Source organism: Aulostomus chinensis, chromosome 5 (assembly GCF_037954235.1).
Source record: "Aulostomus chinensis isolate RoL2024-O1b breed Wild chromosome 5, RoL_Achi_v1.0, whole genome shotgun sequence".
In the NCBI taxonomy this organism is placed as follows: Eukaryota; Metazoa; Chordata; class Actinopteri; order Syngnathiformes; family Aulostomidae; genus Aulostomus; species Aulostomus chinensis.
Genome location: NC_141324.1, coordinates 29,916,941 through 29,935,537, shown reverse-complemented (window position 1 = coordinate 29,935,537; position 18,597 = coordinate 29,916,941). Strand labels below are relative to the sequence as shown.

The 18,597-nt window shown below is 46.8% G+C and overlaps 1 protein-coding gene across 9 annotated transcripts in view; it reads left to right on the top strand.

Annotated features, from left to right (window-relative positions):
- Window positions 1–9,766, top strand: part of LOC147262119 (rho GTPase-activating protein 12-like) — a 50,282-nt gene extending 40,516 nt beyond the window's left edge. For 6 of the 9 annotated variants that reach the window (XM_086204525.1, XM_086204520.1, XM_086204521.1 and 3 more), the window contains 15 exons: window positions 240–320; window positions 713–841; window positions 1,711–1,785; window positions 2,757–2,818; window positions 3,331–3,412; window positions 4,716–4,817; window positions 5,206–5,304; window positions 6,306–6,408; window positions 6,599–6,718; window positions 6,950–7,048; window positions 7,179–7,256; window positions 7,360–7,494; window positions 7,887–7,992; window positions 8,107–8,277; window positions 8,574–9,765. In XM_086204525.1, the coding sequence (XP_086060651.1) occupies window positions 240–320; window positions 713–841; window positions 1,711–1,785; window positions 2,757–2,818; window positions 3,331–3,412; window positions 4,716–4,817; window positions 5,206–5,304; window positions 6,306–6,408; window positions 6,599–6,718; window positions 6,950–7,048; window positions 7,179–7,256; window positions 7,360–7,494; window positions 7,887–7,992; window positions 8,107–8,277; window positions 8,574–8,634 (1,503 nt within the window). In that variant the 3' untranslated portion in view covers window positions 8,635–9,765. Of the gene's footprint in view, window positions 1–239; window positions 321–712; window positions 842–1,710; window positions 1,786–2,756; window positions 2,819–3,330; window positions 3,413–3,917; window positions 4,012–4,713; window positions 4,818–5,205; window positions 5,305–6,305; window positions 6,409–6,598; window positions 6,719–6,949; window positions 7,049–7,178; window positions 7,257–7,359; window positions 7,495–7,886; window positions 7,993–8,106 lie in introns of all 9 variants that reach the window. The other 3 variants (XM_086204528.1, XM_086204526.1, XM_086204524.1) reach the window with 3 other exon arrangements.
- The last annotated feature ends 8,831 nt before the right edge of the window (window positions 9,767–18,597 follow it).

Below are 18,597 nucleotides of genomic sequence, written 5' to 3'. Positions count from 1 at the left end.
AGTTTTGTTGTCCGTGAGCTTATGGTAATGCCGACCCAGTGGCTGCACTTGTTCTCATCAAGTAGACCACAACTGTTGGATGAGATCGTAGAGTTAACGTCACTTTGAGTTCGTGCCTGTGGTCAGAGAACCACTGGACTGGATTTTACCACAGCATCACAATCCGTCTGTGACTCTTTTATTTGATGACCAAAATTCAAGTTTAATGTGTGTGTGTGTGTGTTTGTGTACACCGCCAGTGGTTAAAACATGTCGACGACCAGGGTCGGCCATATTACTACAGTGCAGATGGCTCCAGGTCAGAATGGGAGTTGCCTAAGGTAGGATGCACCATCTCCTCCGTTTCCTCAGTATTAACGCGGCTGTGTTTACAGTGAAAGGACGTGTTCACGGGTTATTTTGAAAGCTCTCGTCGTGCATTGTTGCATCTAATTCTACTCAACCACCAAGTAAAACACAAACATATCAAATTTAAAAAAGGAAATAAAAGAGATGAAGCATAAACATCTGCCGTCGGAGAGGCAACAATCAGTAAATTAACAGAACCTTTGCTTAATAAATGGCTGATGTGATCACATCTCTCATTTATTGGCTACTGAAATTAAAGTGTTCTCTCAGTTTCTGTCTTAAAATCATTATAGCTCATTCATGATGAAAATTTCAGGCAGGAGTGCAATGATTCAGTCTGTTGACTGGTTTTCCCTCCCTCCAGTACAACCATTCGCCGTTGCAGCCTCCTGGAGATGCTCCGAAGTGTCGAAGTCTGGACAGGAAACACGTGGAGCCCATCGTCTTGACCAAGTGGAGACACAGCGCCTACGTCCAGGAGCCCACCGACAAGGTCTGAGACCCACTTCTGCAAACTAGAGATTAAAAATTCATGTGATTGATGGATGAACATTTCCCCTGCAGCAAATCTTAGGATCCGTAACTGTCACCGTGCTGCTCAGTCCTTCCTGTTTATATCCTGGGGGTGGGACAGTATATCAGTACTGCTGTATATCGTGATACAATACTGATTCACTGGCGGGGAGTACAGAAGTTTTGTTGAAAACATTTGCATGGTATAATATCAACAGATCCCCGTTGCCATGTTAACGAGCTGTAGTTTGCTTGACAACTAATGACTTCCAAACCTGCGTGAGCCCAGAATTCAGCTTTAGATGGTTATTTTGCAGCGGCTGTTCAAAACCAGGCGTTTCCGTGCTGGCTCTGCCCGCCCACACCCGTACAAACAGCAAGTCAGTAGCCTGTCCATCACATCCCAGATCTGCTCCTTCTGTGTGAATCCACATGGACAATCACCCTGCATGACAATAATCACACAACAGAAGTAACGACGACGATGAATCTGATTGTCGGACCTGATTGACGCTGCTCGCTTGAATCATTCCGCCATGAAACTGGGTGTTCGGTCATGGATGCGTTTGATGTATTTGCTCGATGATGACTTCAAAAATACTGATTACCAGAAGATGAAGTAGTTAGCAGTGGAGGCATGAGTATTGAGAGAAAAACCTGCCTCCACCTCGAGGGAACGATGGGTTTGTGCGTCCTGGATGTCTCTCAGGTGTGTTCACAGGTTGCAGCGTCATTGTCTCTCTGATAATTGTCCTTTCACTCTTTCATCTGTCTGTGTCTCTTTAACCTTGTACCACCTTCATGCTACCGTTAGCTGATGTGACAGTGTGTTTCTCGTCTCCTCACTAGGATACACACCTGGGTCTAAAGCCCCCCTCACCTGACTCAGACTCCTGCCCTTCGTCTCCCAAGCCCCCCACCTCTGTTAGTACTCCCACCGCCACCACCTGCCAGGCTCGGTCCTGCGTGGGAGGAGTTGCTCCTTGATTATACACTCTGATACCTGCTGCGGCTTATTGCAGGGTTCCCACATAGATTTATCTGGAACTGTCATCACTTTGATTGGACAAAGGCGTCATATTAAGTAACAGAAAATATGTTTACAGAGCAGAAGTCTATGTGGAAATCTTGTCACAAGGTTGTTTGATGGCTTACGATGCAGTGGTTTTGCTTTGCTTTGTTTCAAGCGGTCAGGACAGATTCAAGGAAAAGCCAACATTCGTAAGGTGTTGGATGAGCGCAGCCTTCAGTGGGTGTTGCCACACAAAATTCTGAAAATCCAGCAGAGGTGAACATCATTCACGTATTTGACGGTGGTGGTGACAAACACAGTCTGACGCACTGGTCCAGCATCTCCTGAAGGTCTGTCACTAGGTTGAGGTCTAGTGGCTGAGAGATCCATTAAACATTTACACCCTCAAACCCAACCAGGTCTACTGATCTTGTTGCTGGTATCTAAAATGAAGTAAGCTAGGTAGCGAGCGACGCTCCAAGTTCCAGCAGTCTGGAGGAACTTGCCCCTGTGAGTCACACTTTTAAAATCACATAAACAAAAGATGCCCAGCTACAAACTGCATGAAAATCTCCGGCTGGACTCCACAGTTCTTATTCATCGCTGCAACCCTTTTGTTTCGACACGTTTCAGAACACTAATAGGAGTCTTGTCTTCCCCCGAGCTGAAAGTGGTGATTGTTTTGGTGGTGGGAACAATGGGGTGGTGGTGGTGTTTTAATGTCGCTGCTTTGTGGAGCAGGCAAGCTGCATAATATTTATATTTTAATAGCAAATTTCTCTCCCGTGATCCTGCTGTGCAAATCAATCGCAGCTGATGCTCGCTTGCTTCCTTGCCATGTTTACAGCTTGCGCCTTCTTCTTTTTTTTTTCTTGGTCTGCAGCCATCCGAAAAGTGTGGCGTTCTCAACGTGACAAAGATCACCGAGAACGGAAAGAAAGTACGGTGAGTAGCTCTGACTCCACAGCTGGAATCAGACAAATGTTGATATTATACACTATTATGTTGAGTGATTTGCATTCTTGTGAATAATTTATGTATTTCTGGAAGGAGTGAATGTAATTTCCTTACTGCTGCACGGCTGCCTTACTCAGGGAGGCAGGGTATTAAAGGAAATTTTTCAGTCGTGGTGGCAGTGTAATGCCTGAATTTGTTAACACCAAATTATATGTAGTTTGTGAAATATGAAAAGTAGAGGTTGTGGATAAACATAAACCAGACAATTCATTAAGCTTCCCTCGATACAAAACCGCAGGAAGAGGATTTTGCATGTGAAATACAGTCTTAACAAGACCAAGGACGAGGAAGTGAATGGCAGCTGGGGAAAAACCCACTGCTACAGACATTATTGGGTTCCTGTCCAAAGAAACTGAGGTTTGCTACCCAGCCTGAGCACTGAATGAGGATATTGGAGGATTGAGTCACGGTACTTTGTGTTTGTGTAATAACTGTTGCAGGAAGAACTGGACTTCCTCCTGGACTGTCCTGCAAGGGTCCACGTTGCTTTTTGCCAAAGGTCAAGGAGGCGGAACCAGCTGGGTGAGTCGGAGAAACCAGCCGTGGAGACAAATATACGTACAGGAGAAGTTCTTGAGACTTTGTGTAGAGAAAGTTGTGGTCTGTCATCATCTGTGTTGCTCTCCTGCAGCACAAAACCTCCTCCAGTGATTTCCTCAGCTTAAACCAATTTAATCTGATATTTTCCTGGAACAACTGCCTTGGAGGATTATTGAGGAAATTCGTAGTCAGATTCAAATGTTGCAGTTAAAAGTCGAGGGTAAATTTGGTCTCCTAGTTTTTGTGGAGTCGTGCTGACAGACGAACAGAAGCTGCTGTAAACGTGAGCTGTTTGCTGGAGGTTGTTAGGCCCATGAAGACGTCTCAGTCATAACTGATTATTTCAACATTTCTTTGTTCATCACTGGAAGGGACTTGAACCTTCTCTGTTGTAGTTCTTTCCTCTTCATGTTTCTCTTCCTGCCTCCATCTCGCTACCCTCGGCTTCACCCTCCTCGTCTTCATCTCCCTCCATCCCTCCGTGCAGCCGTACTGCTGCAGTGTCTGCCTCTCTGAATTGCTCCTGTCACTGTTGAGTAACTGGAGGCCGTCGGCCAAGAAACATCCCGCCGTCTCTCATGGCTTCTGTGGATTCAGCCTAGCTTCTTCTGTATGTGCTTCCTCCTTCCTGACATGTGCTCCCCTCCTCTTCCTCCAGTGCATGCCACCTCCATCCTGTCATGCTCTGATCCCCTCGGCGTCTAATCCGTCCCTGGGATGAGACAGTGGATCACGCCTGACTTGAATCAAACGATCTTTTTCATTGACATCCAGCTAACATTTGTTTAGCCTGAGATTTGTATTAATGGATGCGGAGGAATCGCTGATTTGTGGCATCCGTCAGGAAGATGTCAGGTGTAGCCGTGGTCAGAGCATGACAGAAGCGGAGTCACACACCTTCATGACCGTAGCTGCATGTTGTGGACTGATGTGGGATTGCGGAGGGAAGCTCGAGGTTTACTTTAGTTTGTACTCCAAAAGAAAAAATAAATGTTTTTGTAGTTCTCAAGTTGAAAGTAACAACCGTGACAGCAACAAGCGAGAACAAACAGACTGAGACACCGATGCAGCATCAGGTGTTACGCTTACTGCTCCTGTATTATGTGTATTTGTTTGGGTATTTAGATTTTCTGACTTGCAATAAAAAATGGAATTATGCAGAATGTACAGTTAAAAGAGTATACTCAACTGAAGAGAAAGAAAGTGGTTTCACAGTACAAAATATCAAACAGTGTTGTAAGGGGTCCGGGTATTAATCTGCCCTCCTGTGGTTGTTCTGGGGTAGTTTGGGGGGAGTCAGTCGAAGCCAGAGTTCACGGTGGATCTGAGGGGCGGCTCGGTGGACTGGGCCTCCAAGGACAAGTCCAGCAAGAAGCACGTGATCGAGGTGAGAGTCACCGGGGTCTCACGCAGCACCGCCACAGCTTCCTGCCAGCTGGAGACAACAACCGCTCAACGAGTGTCACACAATACAACAGTGAAAATGGTTGGAGAAAAACAAAAGTATTGCATGGATTCACACACACACACACACACACACACTCTCTCTCTCTCTCTCTCTCTCAGCCCCATGTGATGAGTGAGAATGTCCACACACTACAGGCTGCATTCATGAAACATTCTTATGATCAATCTTGACGCGCTGTAGGACCTTTTTGGCCCTCAGTGTGGACACGGGGAGGAAGGAAATAGGAAAAAATAGTTCCGAATATTTCATGAATATTTTTTTTGTTTGTTGTTGTTTTTTGTGGGTTGATTTGTGTCTGCGGTTGCAGCTGAAGACCCGTCAGGGCACGGAGCTCCTGATCCAGTCTGAAAATGACGGCGTCGTGAACGAGTGGTACCGAGCCCTGCGGGACACCATCAGCAACCATGTGAGGACCCTCGTATCACTGACGCATCAGAAAACATGCAACACGTTTATGATGAGATGGGGGAAAAGACTGACTTACCTTTAGACAGTGGGCGTAGTCTCCTTTTAATCAGATTACCTGTTTGAGGACACATGTCCTGGAACTCAGCCTGTCTAATTAACACAGCGTGGAGCTGATTATTTTAGTCACTGCAGGAAAAACGGTAAATAAAATATTCTCTCCAAGTCTGTGACGTTTCATGAATATTAGAAGACCTTCTGAGGCTGAAACCGTGATGTGGTTTCTAGCCACTCCTGCTAACAGCATTAAAGCACTCAGAAGAAGTCAAATTGAGTCAGAAGTGAAACAAAAAAGAATGAAAAACTATAAAAATTGAGATCTAATTTGTTTGTCGAGTGATTATTGCTGTTATCAATTTGGCAGTACTTCTCCCCGTATTACCTGGTGTGTCAGGGGGATTCAGCTCTAGAAAAAAATGACTTGTTTGTGAGGGTTGGCTCAGAAGTGACACTGCAAGTTTAGAAAGTAAGGTTTTAAAACCTGGATCGACTCAAATGATATTCATAGATTTAGTTTAGATCATTCACTCACGTGCATGATAAGACGGGTAGATCCCACTTCGCCTGCATCCTCAACACTCCTCAGTTCACCTCTCACTCGGCTCCATACTGAAGGAAGTCTTGCAATACCTGAGCATTTGTCCCCTTTAAAACATGCAATGTAAAGTAACTCTACTCTTTGATATGGAGGCCATGGCCATACGGGGATGGAGTCGGTGGTTTGTGGGTCAGGCAGTGCAAATTGGCCCTCATTCATAACGGGTCAGGTGGGTGCAGGGATTAGAAAAACCTTGACCCACGCATCACCGGTGTAATTGCTTTGCCTTTAGAGAGTCCAAAGGTGTCGGCAGGGCTTTTTACAACCACTAGTATCTTATTTCTCGTGTGTGTGTGTCTGTGTGTGTGTCTGTGTGTGTGTCTGTGTGTGTGTCTGTCACACAGGCGTGGGAGTCCGATGAGGCCATTGAAGAGGACATGCCTGAGTCACCCGGCGCAGAGAAACACGACAAAGAGAAAGAACACAGGGACTCCAAGAAAGGCAGAGGTCTGTGTAGTATTTAACACACAGCAGTGCAGTCTAAACACACGTACGCGTGTGTGTGTGTGTGTGTGTGTGTGTGTGTGTGTGTGTGTGTGTGTGTGTGTGTGTGTGCGCATGCATGTGGAAATACAGTAACTGGTGAAAATTGGAACAAACTTTAACAAATAAGCAGAGAAAAATCTCTCCTCCACAGGCATGAAGCCTTCATCCAGCCTGGACGCCTCGGACAACAAGAAGACCAGACACAAGCTGAAGAAGTTCCTCACCCGCCGTCCGACGCTGCAGGCCGTCAGAGACAAGGGATACATCAAAGGTGCGAGAGATGTCGCCGGCGGCAACATTCAGTCGTTAGCATGACAGTGAAGTGGAGTGGCACTCACGGAGGGCCTGATTGTATTTCCAGTGCAGGTTGTATTGGTTTCAGATTTCTGGACGTTATTGAGCGCAGACGGCTTCAGAGTGGAGGATCAAGTGTTGATGGTGTGCTCATGACCAAGCTGAAGCAGCAGACTGTGTGCTGACTGTTGTGTTTGTGTATCTTCAGATCAAGTGTTTGGCTGCAGTCTGTCCAGTCTGTGTCACAGGGAGAGCAGCACGGTGCCCAGCTTCGTCAGAATGTGCATCGACCACGTGGAGAACAATGGTGGGTTCTGATGTCTGACGCTTTACCTGACTCGGGTTGAAGAAATACTTCATTTCTTTTTCAGAAATCTTTTTTTAGACACATGTTCTTGCGCTCATGTGTCATGTTCCCTTCCCACGATCCCTTGCAGGTCTGTGTGTGGACGGGCTGTACAGAGTTAGCGGAAACCTGGCTGTCATACAGAAATTACGCTTTGCTGTCAATCACGGTACGTAGCTGTCCTCTGAGTTATTCTAGTAGCAGGGTTCCGGTGATCGTTTACATGGTTGTCAGAAGGCTTCAGACTCTGACTGAAGGTTCTGTGTGTCCAGATGAGAAGGTGAACCTGGCAGATGGGAAGTGGGAGGACATCCACGTGACCACGGGAGCTTTAAAGATGTACTTCAGAGAGCTGCCAGAGCCTCTCTTCACCTACGCGTACTTCCACGACTTTGTCAGCTCCATCAGTACGTACTGCTGCGGCTTATCACACACGTGACATCACCATGCATTTACCTGAGTTGTTCAGCTTTGCATCACTAAGCATGCAGAGGCTTAGAGCAACAGGGTCTTTTATCCTCTCATGTTTCCCAACTAAACCAGGATTTTCACCTGAAACCGCCCTTACTTGGAGAATATAAATTGCAATAAAATCAGAATTTTTATTCCGCACTCGACTGCTCGGAAAGGCCGGCACGGACCCTCGAGGTTTTAACATTTCGCTCAGAAAACCACTTGCCAATTAGTTTTATGTGGATTAGGAAAAGTAAATAGTGAATGCTCTGCAAGTCCCCCAAGCATCAGCGTTGTGGCTGCGCCCTGCTCTCGGCCAAATTCTTGGTTGCTCTATGTTCTGCAGAGAATCCAGACTACAAGCAGCGAGTTCAGTCTATCAAAGAGCTGGTGAGACAGCTGCCCGAGCCCAACCACGACACCATGCAGGCTCTCTTCAAACACCTCCGGAGGTGAGTGGAGCTTCTTTACAGTCCGTTTGATGGTTTCCCACATAAAATGTCTAAATAGAATAGTTTCATCTTTGTGGCTCCTCTGTTTTTGTAACCCTGCCTTGAACCCTCCAGGGTGATCGACCACGGGGAGGAAAACCGTATGACCAACCAGAGCGTGGCCATCGTGTTCGGCCCCACCCTGCTGCGGCCTGAGACGGAGACCTGGAACATTGCGGTCCACATGGTCTACCAGAACCAGATAGTGGAGCTTATACTCTTGGAGTACGAGAACATTTTCGGCAGGTAGACAGAGACGCGGGACAAAGAGCCCTTTTTGTTTTCTCTACCAACGCAGAGTTCTTCCTGACCCAGCATGGCCCTGCCAAAAACAGCCCGGCCTGGCCCAGCCCAGCCCAGCTCGGTCTCGCTTGGCCCAGGGCAGCTTCTCTTCATCTAAACCAACCTGTGGACACCAGTGTCTCCTATCTCCTCTGGACCAATGCCTCGCTAATGTCTCATGAACCAATCATAGATGTAACTAACTAGCGACCAAAAAGTTCTAGACTTTGCACTTTTCAGTATCTCATCCTGTCCTGCAGCTGCATTCGTGCCACTGTACTGCAAGAGCGCCGTCTTCCTGTCCCGACACTGGATTCCTGAAACTAAAACAAAAGCCTCGACTACTGAACAGACTGAAGGAGCTGCGGGAGCCTCGGTAGCTGCTGATGGGGGATGCTAATGACGCTGGCTGCGCCCTGTACGCACCGTCTTGTGTATCAGTCCTGGATGAACCACACTGGAGAGAAACCCAACTGCTGTACTCCCTCACGCCCCTGCTTAGCTGAGAAGAACTCGCTGACCTTTTTAGGTAATGTGATCATTGTCCCCAGAACCGGACAAGAAGACAGAGACCAGCTGAATGCTAGTTAGCTTAGCAAAATGAACGCGAGCCACTGGGACGCGTTAGTCCCGTCATCATCTTCAGATTCAGTTTTCTCCAAAATGCTCTTTGCCTGCATTAATATAACAAACCCAGCCGTAGTTTAAGACGTGACGACTTTTCACTGAGCTATGCTAATACTTCCCGTCCACTGCCATGCATCGTGCTAAGCTAACAAGCCATCAGCTCCTTAGTGCAGCAGAGAGGAGAGTCTCCATCTTCCTGCCTGGCTCTGGATTGGATGGACCGTGAGCGTGGTTCCCCAAAGAGTCGGCGTGTTCCTTGAAGACACTAAGAGGAGGAGAGGGAGGACGTTTAGAAGCTCCATGCTGTTCACAAACATGTTTGACTCTTTCTCTGCTGGTCACGCGGTCTTCCATTTTCTCTTCCTTTTTAACATTCCGCTCTCCTCCCCTCTCACTCTCTCCTTTCCTGCAATACTGGACCAGGATCGCACTCGTCCCCAATGACGGTTTATCTGAGTGACACCTTCTCTTAACCCTTCAGCGTCAAGATGGAACAGCTCCAGAACTCATCTGTCTTTGCTTGACTAATAGATATTAAATGTTCAGGCTTTCAACATGTCCCCATCACCACGTTTGTACAGTGTTTAAGTGTATGCATGTCAAGGGGGGTGAATGGATGAGTGGTTCTACTGATAACGTATTGTATAAATAATAAATAGAAGTCTGTACGGCTGGAGTGCTACGAGGGAGCAGTCGCTATTTTTGTGATCGTTGTATATTAAACCGCTGCGAACTGGGGAGGGTTCACCTGTCAGGTAACTGCTGTGGGCTGTCAAACTGGAATAAAAGCCTCTAATGAGACATTTTTATAAAGGAAATCATCCTTATTTTGTTTTTGATTTCTCAGCATGAAGGTGAAGCCTCTGCCAGGGTCAGAGGGTCATGACCAGAGTTCACCCAACTCATAACCCTAACAGTTCACTTCCTGCCTACATTCCGAAGTCTGTAGAGAAACGGACATGAAGATATTTTTATGTGTTTTCTCTTTTGTGCTTGTACTTACTGGTAAGTACAGTGAGATTTATTTTATGTTTGGTTAACAGCTTTAGTAATGGGGGGATAATATAAGCATTCACTGCCTACTTTTGGATGTCTACTCTGTAACAAATACCCCTTAAGAGCCGTTTTGTTGTGTATTAGTTTTTGTTTTATTTCATTTTCTTTTTTTATTATGAATAATTAAGAGTTACAAAGTGCTCCATAGCCCTAATCCCCAACCCATAGAAGTCATATAAACAAATGCATAAAAGTACCAAACGAGCAACGTCAAATTAATAAAACCCGTAGAAGAGAATAAAAACAACTGTCAGATGACATCAGGGAAGGCGGTGTAATTAAAGCACGTTTCAGCTTAAATGTAAAGTAGGCCAGTCAGCTTTATTTCCTCAGGCTGGGAGCTCCAGAGCCGCGGGCCTCTTAATTCAAAAGCTGCGTCCCCGTTAGGTTTCAGCCGAGCGTCTGGAACAGATAAAAAGCCCCCGCTGATCTCAAGCTGTGAGTCGGCTCATAGGAAGGATAAAAGATCTGAAACGCTGAGGAATCCGACTATTTAGTGCCTTGTAAGTAATTAGAAAAGCCTCAAAATCAATGTCGAAATGTGTTCAGACCTGTTTACTCTGCCCGGCAACCTGCTTCATCCTGTTTGGCAGCGTTTCTGAATCTAAATCCTACATTTGTTTCATTCATGTGATGTCTCTTATTGGATAAGAAGTTGCTCTTACAAGGTTGCAGACGTTAGTTTTGCTGTTAACCCAGCAGCAGGCTCCATGTGTTCTGTCAGTAGATGGCAGTGTTTGTGTGTCCTCTGTATTCTGCATCATTTATTCTTTTACTTTTTTTCAAGGGAGGAGGATAATCTGACCTGCAGGTTTAAATCTACGAGTCGCTCCGCAAGCGTACAGCAGCGTGTCGTCAGCATACAGGCTGATGAACCCAACACAAAGGTGTTGGCTGATGGTGGCAGGCTTCTCGGGTTTCCTGTTTTGTTAGGTTTTTGTCTTGCAGGGCGTTTGACTCCACTCGAGCTGCAGCAACCTCCGTCCTTCGATCTGGGTGAGGAAAAACGTCCTTTTCACAACAGATTAATTGTAGAAACAAAAAAATATGTGGAGAAAACTGACGTCTACCGTTCCTGCGCGAGCCAGCCAGTCGGAGATTTTTCCATTTATTCAGTTGATCAGCCCTTTTTTTAATAGCTCAACTTCCACTTGAGAGATGAGGTCAGGGCCCAAGTCATCTTTATTTATACGAGCCACAATACTTCACAAAGAAGAAAACATTCTCATTATGGATTCAGTTCTATTCCTATAATTCAAAAGCACCCATTCACAGCAGAAGTGATCTCAAGGCACCTTTTCACAAGTCGTCTAGACTCCATTCTCTGCAGAGGCCCGGCACAGCCCACGCAGAGACGAGGAGACCTCATCAGAACCAGACCCAGGCTGTGAGTCTGCAACACTCATCTCTGACTGACTGAGGCTTTGTTACAATGACAGCATTTGGAGGGTTCAGACTTTATATCCATACCGTCCGTCAGAGGAGCAACACGTCCCTGTGAAAGCTAAATTTACATGGTACATAAATCGGAGGCAGCAGCTCCTCCACAGAGAGGCCGTCACAGCAGCACCCGGGGCCCAGTGTCAGGCTCCGTCGGCAGGGGCCACCATTAGCCCCGCAGCACTCTGCTCCACTTCACCCTCAGCCCTTTGTGGCTCCGGCTGATAAGACCCAGCTAATATCTGCTCCGTCTCTGGCTGCTCGGGAATTAACAGCGCAGGCTGAGCTGATGTCTGCTTCCACCCGAAAAATAAACCAGAATCTGCCCTCAAAATGCAGCATAACGTGAACATTTTCTGATGATATCTGTTTTTAACATTAATACACTTATTTTTCTCGTGTTTAACTGTGTGATGTGACTGAATCAAGTTGGGATGAGGCAGTCTGCCTGTAATCTGATAATTAAACAAGATGTTCAAGGACGTGGCTACGGAGTTTGTTGCAAATATGACAACAAATCTCCTAATTAATGTCAATCAATTCACCGTCTGCAAACAGAAATATGCCAGTCACCAAATTAACAGAGCAAAAGGTGAAGAGACTTGAAATTAATCAGCGTTGGGTTCGCTTTGGTCCCCTGTCCAGTAATTTTGAGTGGAAGTTCCTGTTTGGTATCAGCATGAGTGAACAGTGTCCCCAGCACTGCCCCCAAACCATTCGATGAACGTTTAGCGTTGAAATCGATGCACCAGGACGCCGTTTGCTGGCCTCCGTAAGCAACAGAAGAAGGAAGCACAAGCAGACCTGATGAATATGTAGAATACCCAGCTTGAGGTGGATCAGGCCCCCTAACTGGGAGAGGACAAAGTCCAAAAAATAAAACAGCATGTCATTTCCTGTTGCCACCAGGTGGCGCTTTGACTAATCTGTCTCTGGCTTTCATGGGTTCATCCTCCGCCTGGCACTCCTCCATCGAGTTTAGAGAAATCAGCCACGTTGTTTAGAGTAATCTTGCTTGGAACCAAATGCCACTGAAATCATGACCTCCATGGTGTAGCTACTTCATTGATGCGTGAACCATAGCACAGTACTGATATCCATTAGTCGATCAGCAAAGCAGACTGAATCTCCAGAAGTATTTCTGTTTGAAACATGCATTTTTAAAGACCACCGCCGAAGAACTCCTCCTGCCTAAGCACACTTAAATCCAGACAAGACCTCTTCTGTGACTCCTGCTAACAGCGCTGCATGCTAATCACTGTCTCTGGAGCATTTTAAACACAGACGCTCTCTCTGGCTCCAGCGGCGTGATGAATACCTTCCCCTCAGTCGTTATGTTGCCTGCACACCTCTCCACTCTTAACCCAGGCTGAATGCTAACAGCACTCCAGGCGCGTCCATTGCACGCAGCGACATCGAGGCTCCAGAGGATGCAGTACAAACTTTTCATGCTGTGAAATCTCCTGTCTGTCACGTCACCCGGTGATGATTGGTTTGGTTTTCCAGCTGGGAAACTTGACCGGATGCTAATATTTAATTTGTCTTGTAGGTTTCTGACTGGAATTATGCAGAGGATTGTGTAAGTTTTATCTGCCCCCATCGCCGTCCACTCATTGGGGAGCTACCAGACAACGTGCCAGCCCTCCCAAGACTGGGCCTCTCATATTAAAGTACATAAAGATGGAATTTAGGAACAGATCGTTGCCCCTCCAAGAACTACAACGAATCAACAGATTTCATCCAGAACGTGGATGCTGTAGAGTTCATACGTTTCCTGTCCGTTACGGAATGCTGGGATGATGTACGGTTACACGGCAGCGTTGTTTCATGTGAAACGCCATTTCGAGGGTGATAACGGAACTCTAAAGTTCCACAGGCACATGTTTATGTAAGTGAGCGTGGCTAGGGGCTCCCTCAACCGTAAGCTAACGGGGCTTTTATATTGAAATTTGGAACACGTCAGATAATGATCAGATCAAACGCTGCATTTTGAGGGAGAAACTTCTTGCGGTACAAAGCTAACGTAATGGCTCGCGTAGCTAACGGCAAGACGCTGTTTAAACGTCTCTGTAGTCATGGTTAGCTACTTGTCAGCAACGGCCATTTATTACACAAAAAAATGTTGTGCTGTAAAACAAATACGTTAAATTATCTTAAGGACTGTGTGAACCAAAGACCTTTTTTCAGGCATTCAACTGAAAATTCATCAACTTTGAAATGAAGAAATTTAATGTTTTACAATGCAAACTGTCTTTCTTTCAAGGTCCATTAATCCGTTAATTCAGTAACCGGATCACTGATGTGTGAACCAAGCTAATTTAAAATTCCAATAGACCATGGTCAGTGAGCTAGCTAAAACAAGCTAACGGGCTACAAGTTAGCTGAATAAAAGGCTTTTGCTGTCTCTGGAGCTACTTATGAAGCGTTCCAGTCGATCGACAGACATCAGGGTGTACTCTGTTAATTATACAAAGTTTTACACCAAGTATCCTTGCGTGGGAATGAGGACTCGTTCCCGTCTACTGAGACAGGCCTGTTAGGGAGGAAGTTGGGAGGCAATTAGTGTGCTTCTTTGACATCTTACTGTAGTTTACAGCAGATGGAATCTGTCTTTGCCATGAACGTAATCTAAGCATTGATTGTAAGAAAGGTTGAAATGTCAGGTTGTTGTGGAAGGCACAGATGGACGACTCGTTTGTTGTCTTTGCGGGTGCGAGGAAGCCTCGGCTGTGTGGTAGAAGCTCTCGGGCAGCTTTTGTCTCCGTGAGGCTTTGAGCATCGACGGTTTGTCCGAGCCGGGAGGGAGATCCCTGCTGAGATAGATCTGAGTGATGAGTCTTCTTTCTCTCTTCGTTTGGCAGTAATTTCCTCAACGTAAACCTCACACTGCTGGCAGAAGAATCCCAATAACCAGCGTGATAAAAATCTGTGAGGAACACCGCTCTGATTTCTATTTTTAATCGCAGACGGCACTGAGGAGGCGCTTCTATCTGTCAGACTGAGCTCCATTTTGTCAAAAAGTATTTCACACCCTGCACCCTCCCACGCAGACCCCTTCTGAATCCGCTCTCCTCAGGCAGAAACTCCCAGCATGTTGACGGGTGCGCCGGTGTGCTCAGGCGATATCCGCCGCTCTGTTCAGATGGACGTCACGAGGTTGCGTCTTATGAAAATTGGGAAGGAAACAATTTAAAAATGCTAAATAATTTTTTTTGTTGATTTATACATCAGTCAGCATCACCTTTACTCCTGCCTGATACTGGAAGTATGGTGAGGGAGTAAGAAACTAATCCTGGGTTTGCAGTGGACATTTGTGCCAAATGTGATGTATTCTCTTCAAGGCATTCCTGGGTGATCACGTGACTGAGAATGAGACGGAAAACCTCACGCTGTTGACGAGCCACGCTGGTCGCAGGCATAAAAACCCAATCCTGACATACTAGCTTACTTTTATCTACTTTATATGTAAGTGGAGACAGGAAGTGATCAGGACGGAGAACAGAACCCGCCAGCGCTGAAGACCAGGCGAGGCTGAGGCGCTCAAACCGACGCTGTAAAGGTCTAAAGATCCGCTTGTCGGGTTTTCTCGGCGGTGGTTTGAGCCTGAATCGAGAACGGAGGATGATGAGAGAGTTCAATCACGTTTGATAGAAAGCAGCATGGAGCAGATGGCCTCTTTCATTTGGCACTAATGGAGAAGTTTGGCTCCCGAATGAGAGATCCAGTCTTAGTGGGGCTCTGACAGCTCCTTCATGTGCTGACTGATAGCTCGCAGCCCCCGGTGTGTGCGGTGTTCAGCTGCGGGGGGCAGGCGAGGTCATTTTACTCTTACAGCGTGTGATGCGACCTGCGTATTAATTACAGGACGTCGGGACAAGCGGTGTCACCGGTGATGAGTCACATCATTTTTACTGCCACCGTTTCATTTTCAGCGACTCTCACGGATTCACTGGAGTGGCGACGTCCGAGGTTCCCGAGGAAACCGCTTTTGAAATCACACACACATTTTCTACATCTGTGGTTAACGCCACGGCGTCCCTCCCATCCAATTCCATTTGGCCCGGATGTGCAAAGGTCTACGAGTTGAACTCCTTTATGGTCAAAGGTCAAAGGCTAAGGTCACCTCATACAGGTATGACGTGATATCTCAGTCCACTGAGACTCGATGAACTGAAGCGATTCAAAGGTCAAGGTCGCCGTGACGGCTGCACATAGAGGCCGAATCTCCACTAGTGTAGTCGGGGGGAGGTCACCAACCACAGCCTCTCAGATTACCATTACTACAGTACAGTTAGTAAAGTCTGTATTTTTACTCCGAAGTATTCGGTGCACTCTGTAATCCACTTGGGTGCTCAACGTTCCACCTCACTTGAAATCCTTCCACACTCGGAGCAAAGGTGCCGGCTTCCTCCCGACATTTTATTTTGATGAGTGGCAGCAGAACAGCGACGTAACAGATTTAATGAGATTTGTCCAGAGGCTGACCTGCTGCGCCGCCGCCGCCGCCGCCGCCGCCGTGACATTTCTCCTGGAGATCGATCGATAAGAGGCCAGAGCTACGGGCTGAACGTTGAAACGAAAAACACGGCAACACTTTTATGTGTTTAAAAAAAAAAAAGTTCCAGGAACCCTGGAAGGGAAGTTGCAGTGTGAAATCCGAGTCGCGACACAACGGCAGCAAACGATTCACAGGTGCAGCGCAAGAGAAAACCCAGGTAATCAACCTGGTGAAAAGTGATCAGCTGATCAGCAGAATTCTATAAATAAAGGACCTCTACTCCAAGCAGTACAAGTACTTCTACATTCTACTGTGACTTTGTCACAGCAGCACTGCAAACGATAACTTCTGCCCTCATTTCATTTCAAAGTGCCTGCTGGCACAAATAACCACATGTGGATTACAGAGTTTACTGCTGGATTAAGAAGACGTGGATTATAGCAGGTGGTGGAAAGACACTTCTGGAGGGTTTCGCCTGCTGTCAGCAGCGATGAGCGCCGAGCTACGCGCGCGAGGCCGGCTCTTTCCTTATTGTCAAGTGTTCACAGCTACGTTGAGGGAACAATTGTATCTCAAGGCCTCAGTTGTTTTCTCCGCGGCCACTAGAGGGCTCCCTAGAAAAACGATGACATCATGTGGTTGCTCATCAAGCGCTTTTTTTTTTTCAGGCTGGTCAGAGGGAAAAAGAAAAGTAACGAATGCAAATGGACGAGCGCTAATTAGCCCCGGCTCAGTAAACCAGAGACGGTTCTAATGGCGTCGGCAGCGAAGTCAAAGCCTCCTCCAGCGGCTTTTTTTCGGCTCTGTTAATGACGCGCGTTATTTTTAGCGCCACGACTCCCAGGATCCCCGGTGTTTGGGACGTCGCCTTTGATGGCTCATTGTTCAGCGCCAGTCCCGGCCTGCTGGGTGACGTTTCAGTCTGCGTTCCTTAAAGCAGCTCAGGGTTTGTGTCTGAATCTGACAGCTGGATTATCAGATTTACACCTCTGGAACCTCTGGGTCTGTGCAGATGAAGAGGCTGAGTGAGGATTGGAGCAAAGTTAAAGGAGACAGTTGGAACTGACCCTCTTTTCATCCTCTGACGATGACACTTTGACCCCCCAGGCTGGTGTCACCCGTCTGCCGTCAGCGTCCACCTTGGTGGTCTGAGTTCCAGGGTTGCCTCACACATGTGTAACATCCGTCTTATTCTTGTTGGTGTCCTAAGACTGGAGTGCCGTGACAAAGTTTCTCTAAATTTGTGACCTGACTAAATTGTCGAGGTCAAAGGTCAGCGTCGCCACACGTGAACACACTATTTCAGGTTTGCCTCGAAGGATTCCCTTCAGATTTGCCACCAATGCCCGTGTGAACTCAAGGATGCACAGCTGGAAAAAAAATGTTGGTGGTCAAAGGTCAAAGGTCAGTGCCCTCTCATGTCTCCTCGGCTTGTTCACCTGGTATCTCTGGAACTACAGGAGGGAATCATTCAAAATTCACATCGAACCTTCAGTGGGACTCGAGGATAACTTGAACATGTTTGGGTAGCTAAAGGTCAAAGGTCGAGGTCACAGTAAATGGTGTATATCCTGGAGCTATGATCCGGCTTTTCAGTTTGTCACTGTTTTAGTCCAGGTTGAGTGTAACGCTCGCCGCCGCCGCCATGGCTTCCACCGGAAGCTTCAACTCCTCAGCGTTGTGTGTTATTGAAATAGATGCCATGGATAATAGCTGGATGCTTCAAATATGTCGTCGTGTTGTTTACAGAACCTGTTCTCGTTTGGATGACAAATATTATACATGTTTGTGTGTGTGTGTGTGTGTGTGTGTGTGTGTGTGTTGTGTACTTGTCAGGCATTAATCCAAAAACTCTGCTCCAGCAAGCCCGTGGCTGTCTCCATCAAGGGCAAATGGAAGCAAATAATAGAGCAGATTAGCATAAAGTGTCAAGAATCGGCTCGGGGATTTGTCGCTGCTCTTCTGCTGCACGCCGTCTGCAGCAAATGAATTCACTGCATAAAATAAAACCAGGAAAAACACATTTTCCTAAACGCGCCGGTTTCAAGGATGAATGCTTGTTTTGTTTTGTTTTGTTTGGGGTTTTAAATTAAAAACCCCAAACCCTCTCCTGGAATCATTAAATGAATCCTGCAGATCGCGGCAGCATCTGCTAACACGCTTGGTTGGCTCGGCGAGCTTCCTCCTCCGCTGGAGGCTGACGAACAAAGCAGGAGGCCAGTCGTGATTTTACACGCTCAGTTTGGTTTGACCAGCGTGTCCGCTTCCAGCTTCGCAGTCTTGCCTGATTACTTCTGACAAGTTCCACTTGTCTGGTGGACAGCGAATGACGAGAGGAAACATCGCACACTTCTGGACTCGTAATGGCTGCTCTCGCCGTCGCCAGGAGCCTCTTGAGGAGAGAATAAAACACATCTTTATATCGTCCCTTAAGGACGAAGGACCTGACGGTTTGTCGACACGCCGACTGGCTTTCACCGCGCTCTCGACAGTAAACATAGTAATCAGGATTTCTTTTTCCTGCCGTGTCAGATTTGATCCTGGATCAGAGGCCCATGAAACTCACTTCCAGTTCACCTCTTGCCTTCAAAATAAAAGCAATACTTTATTTCTTTGGGGTTTTCCGGTCTCTGGGAGTCTTATTCTGAAAATTTTTGAGAGGA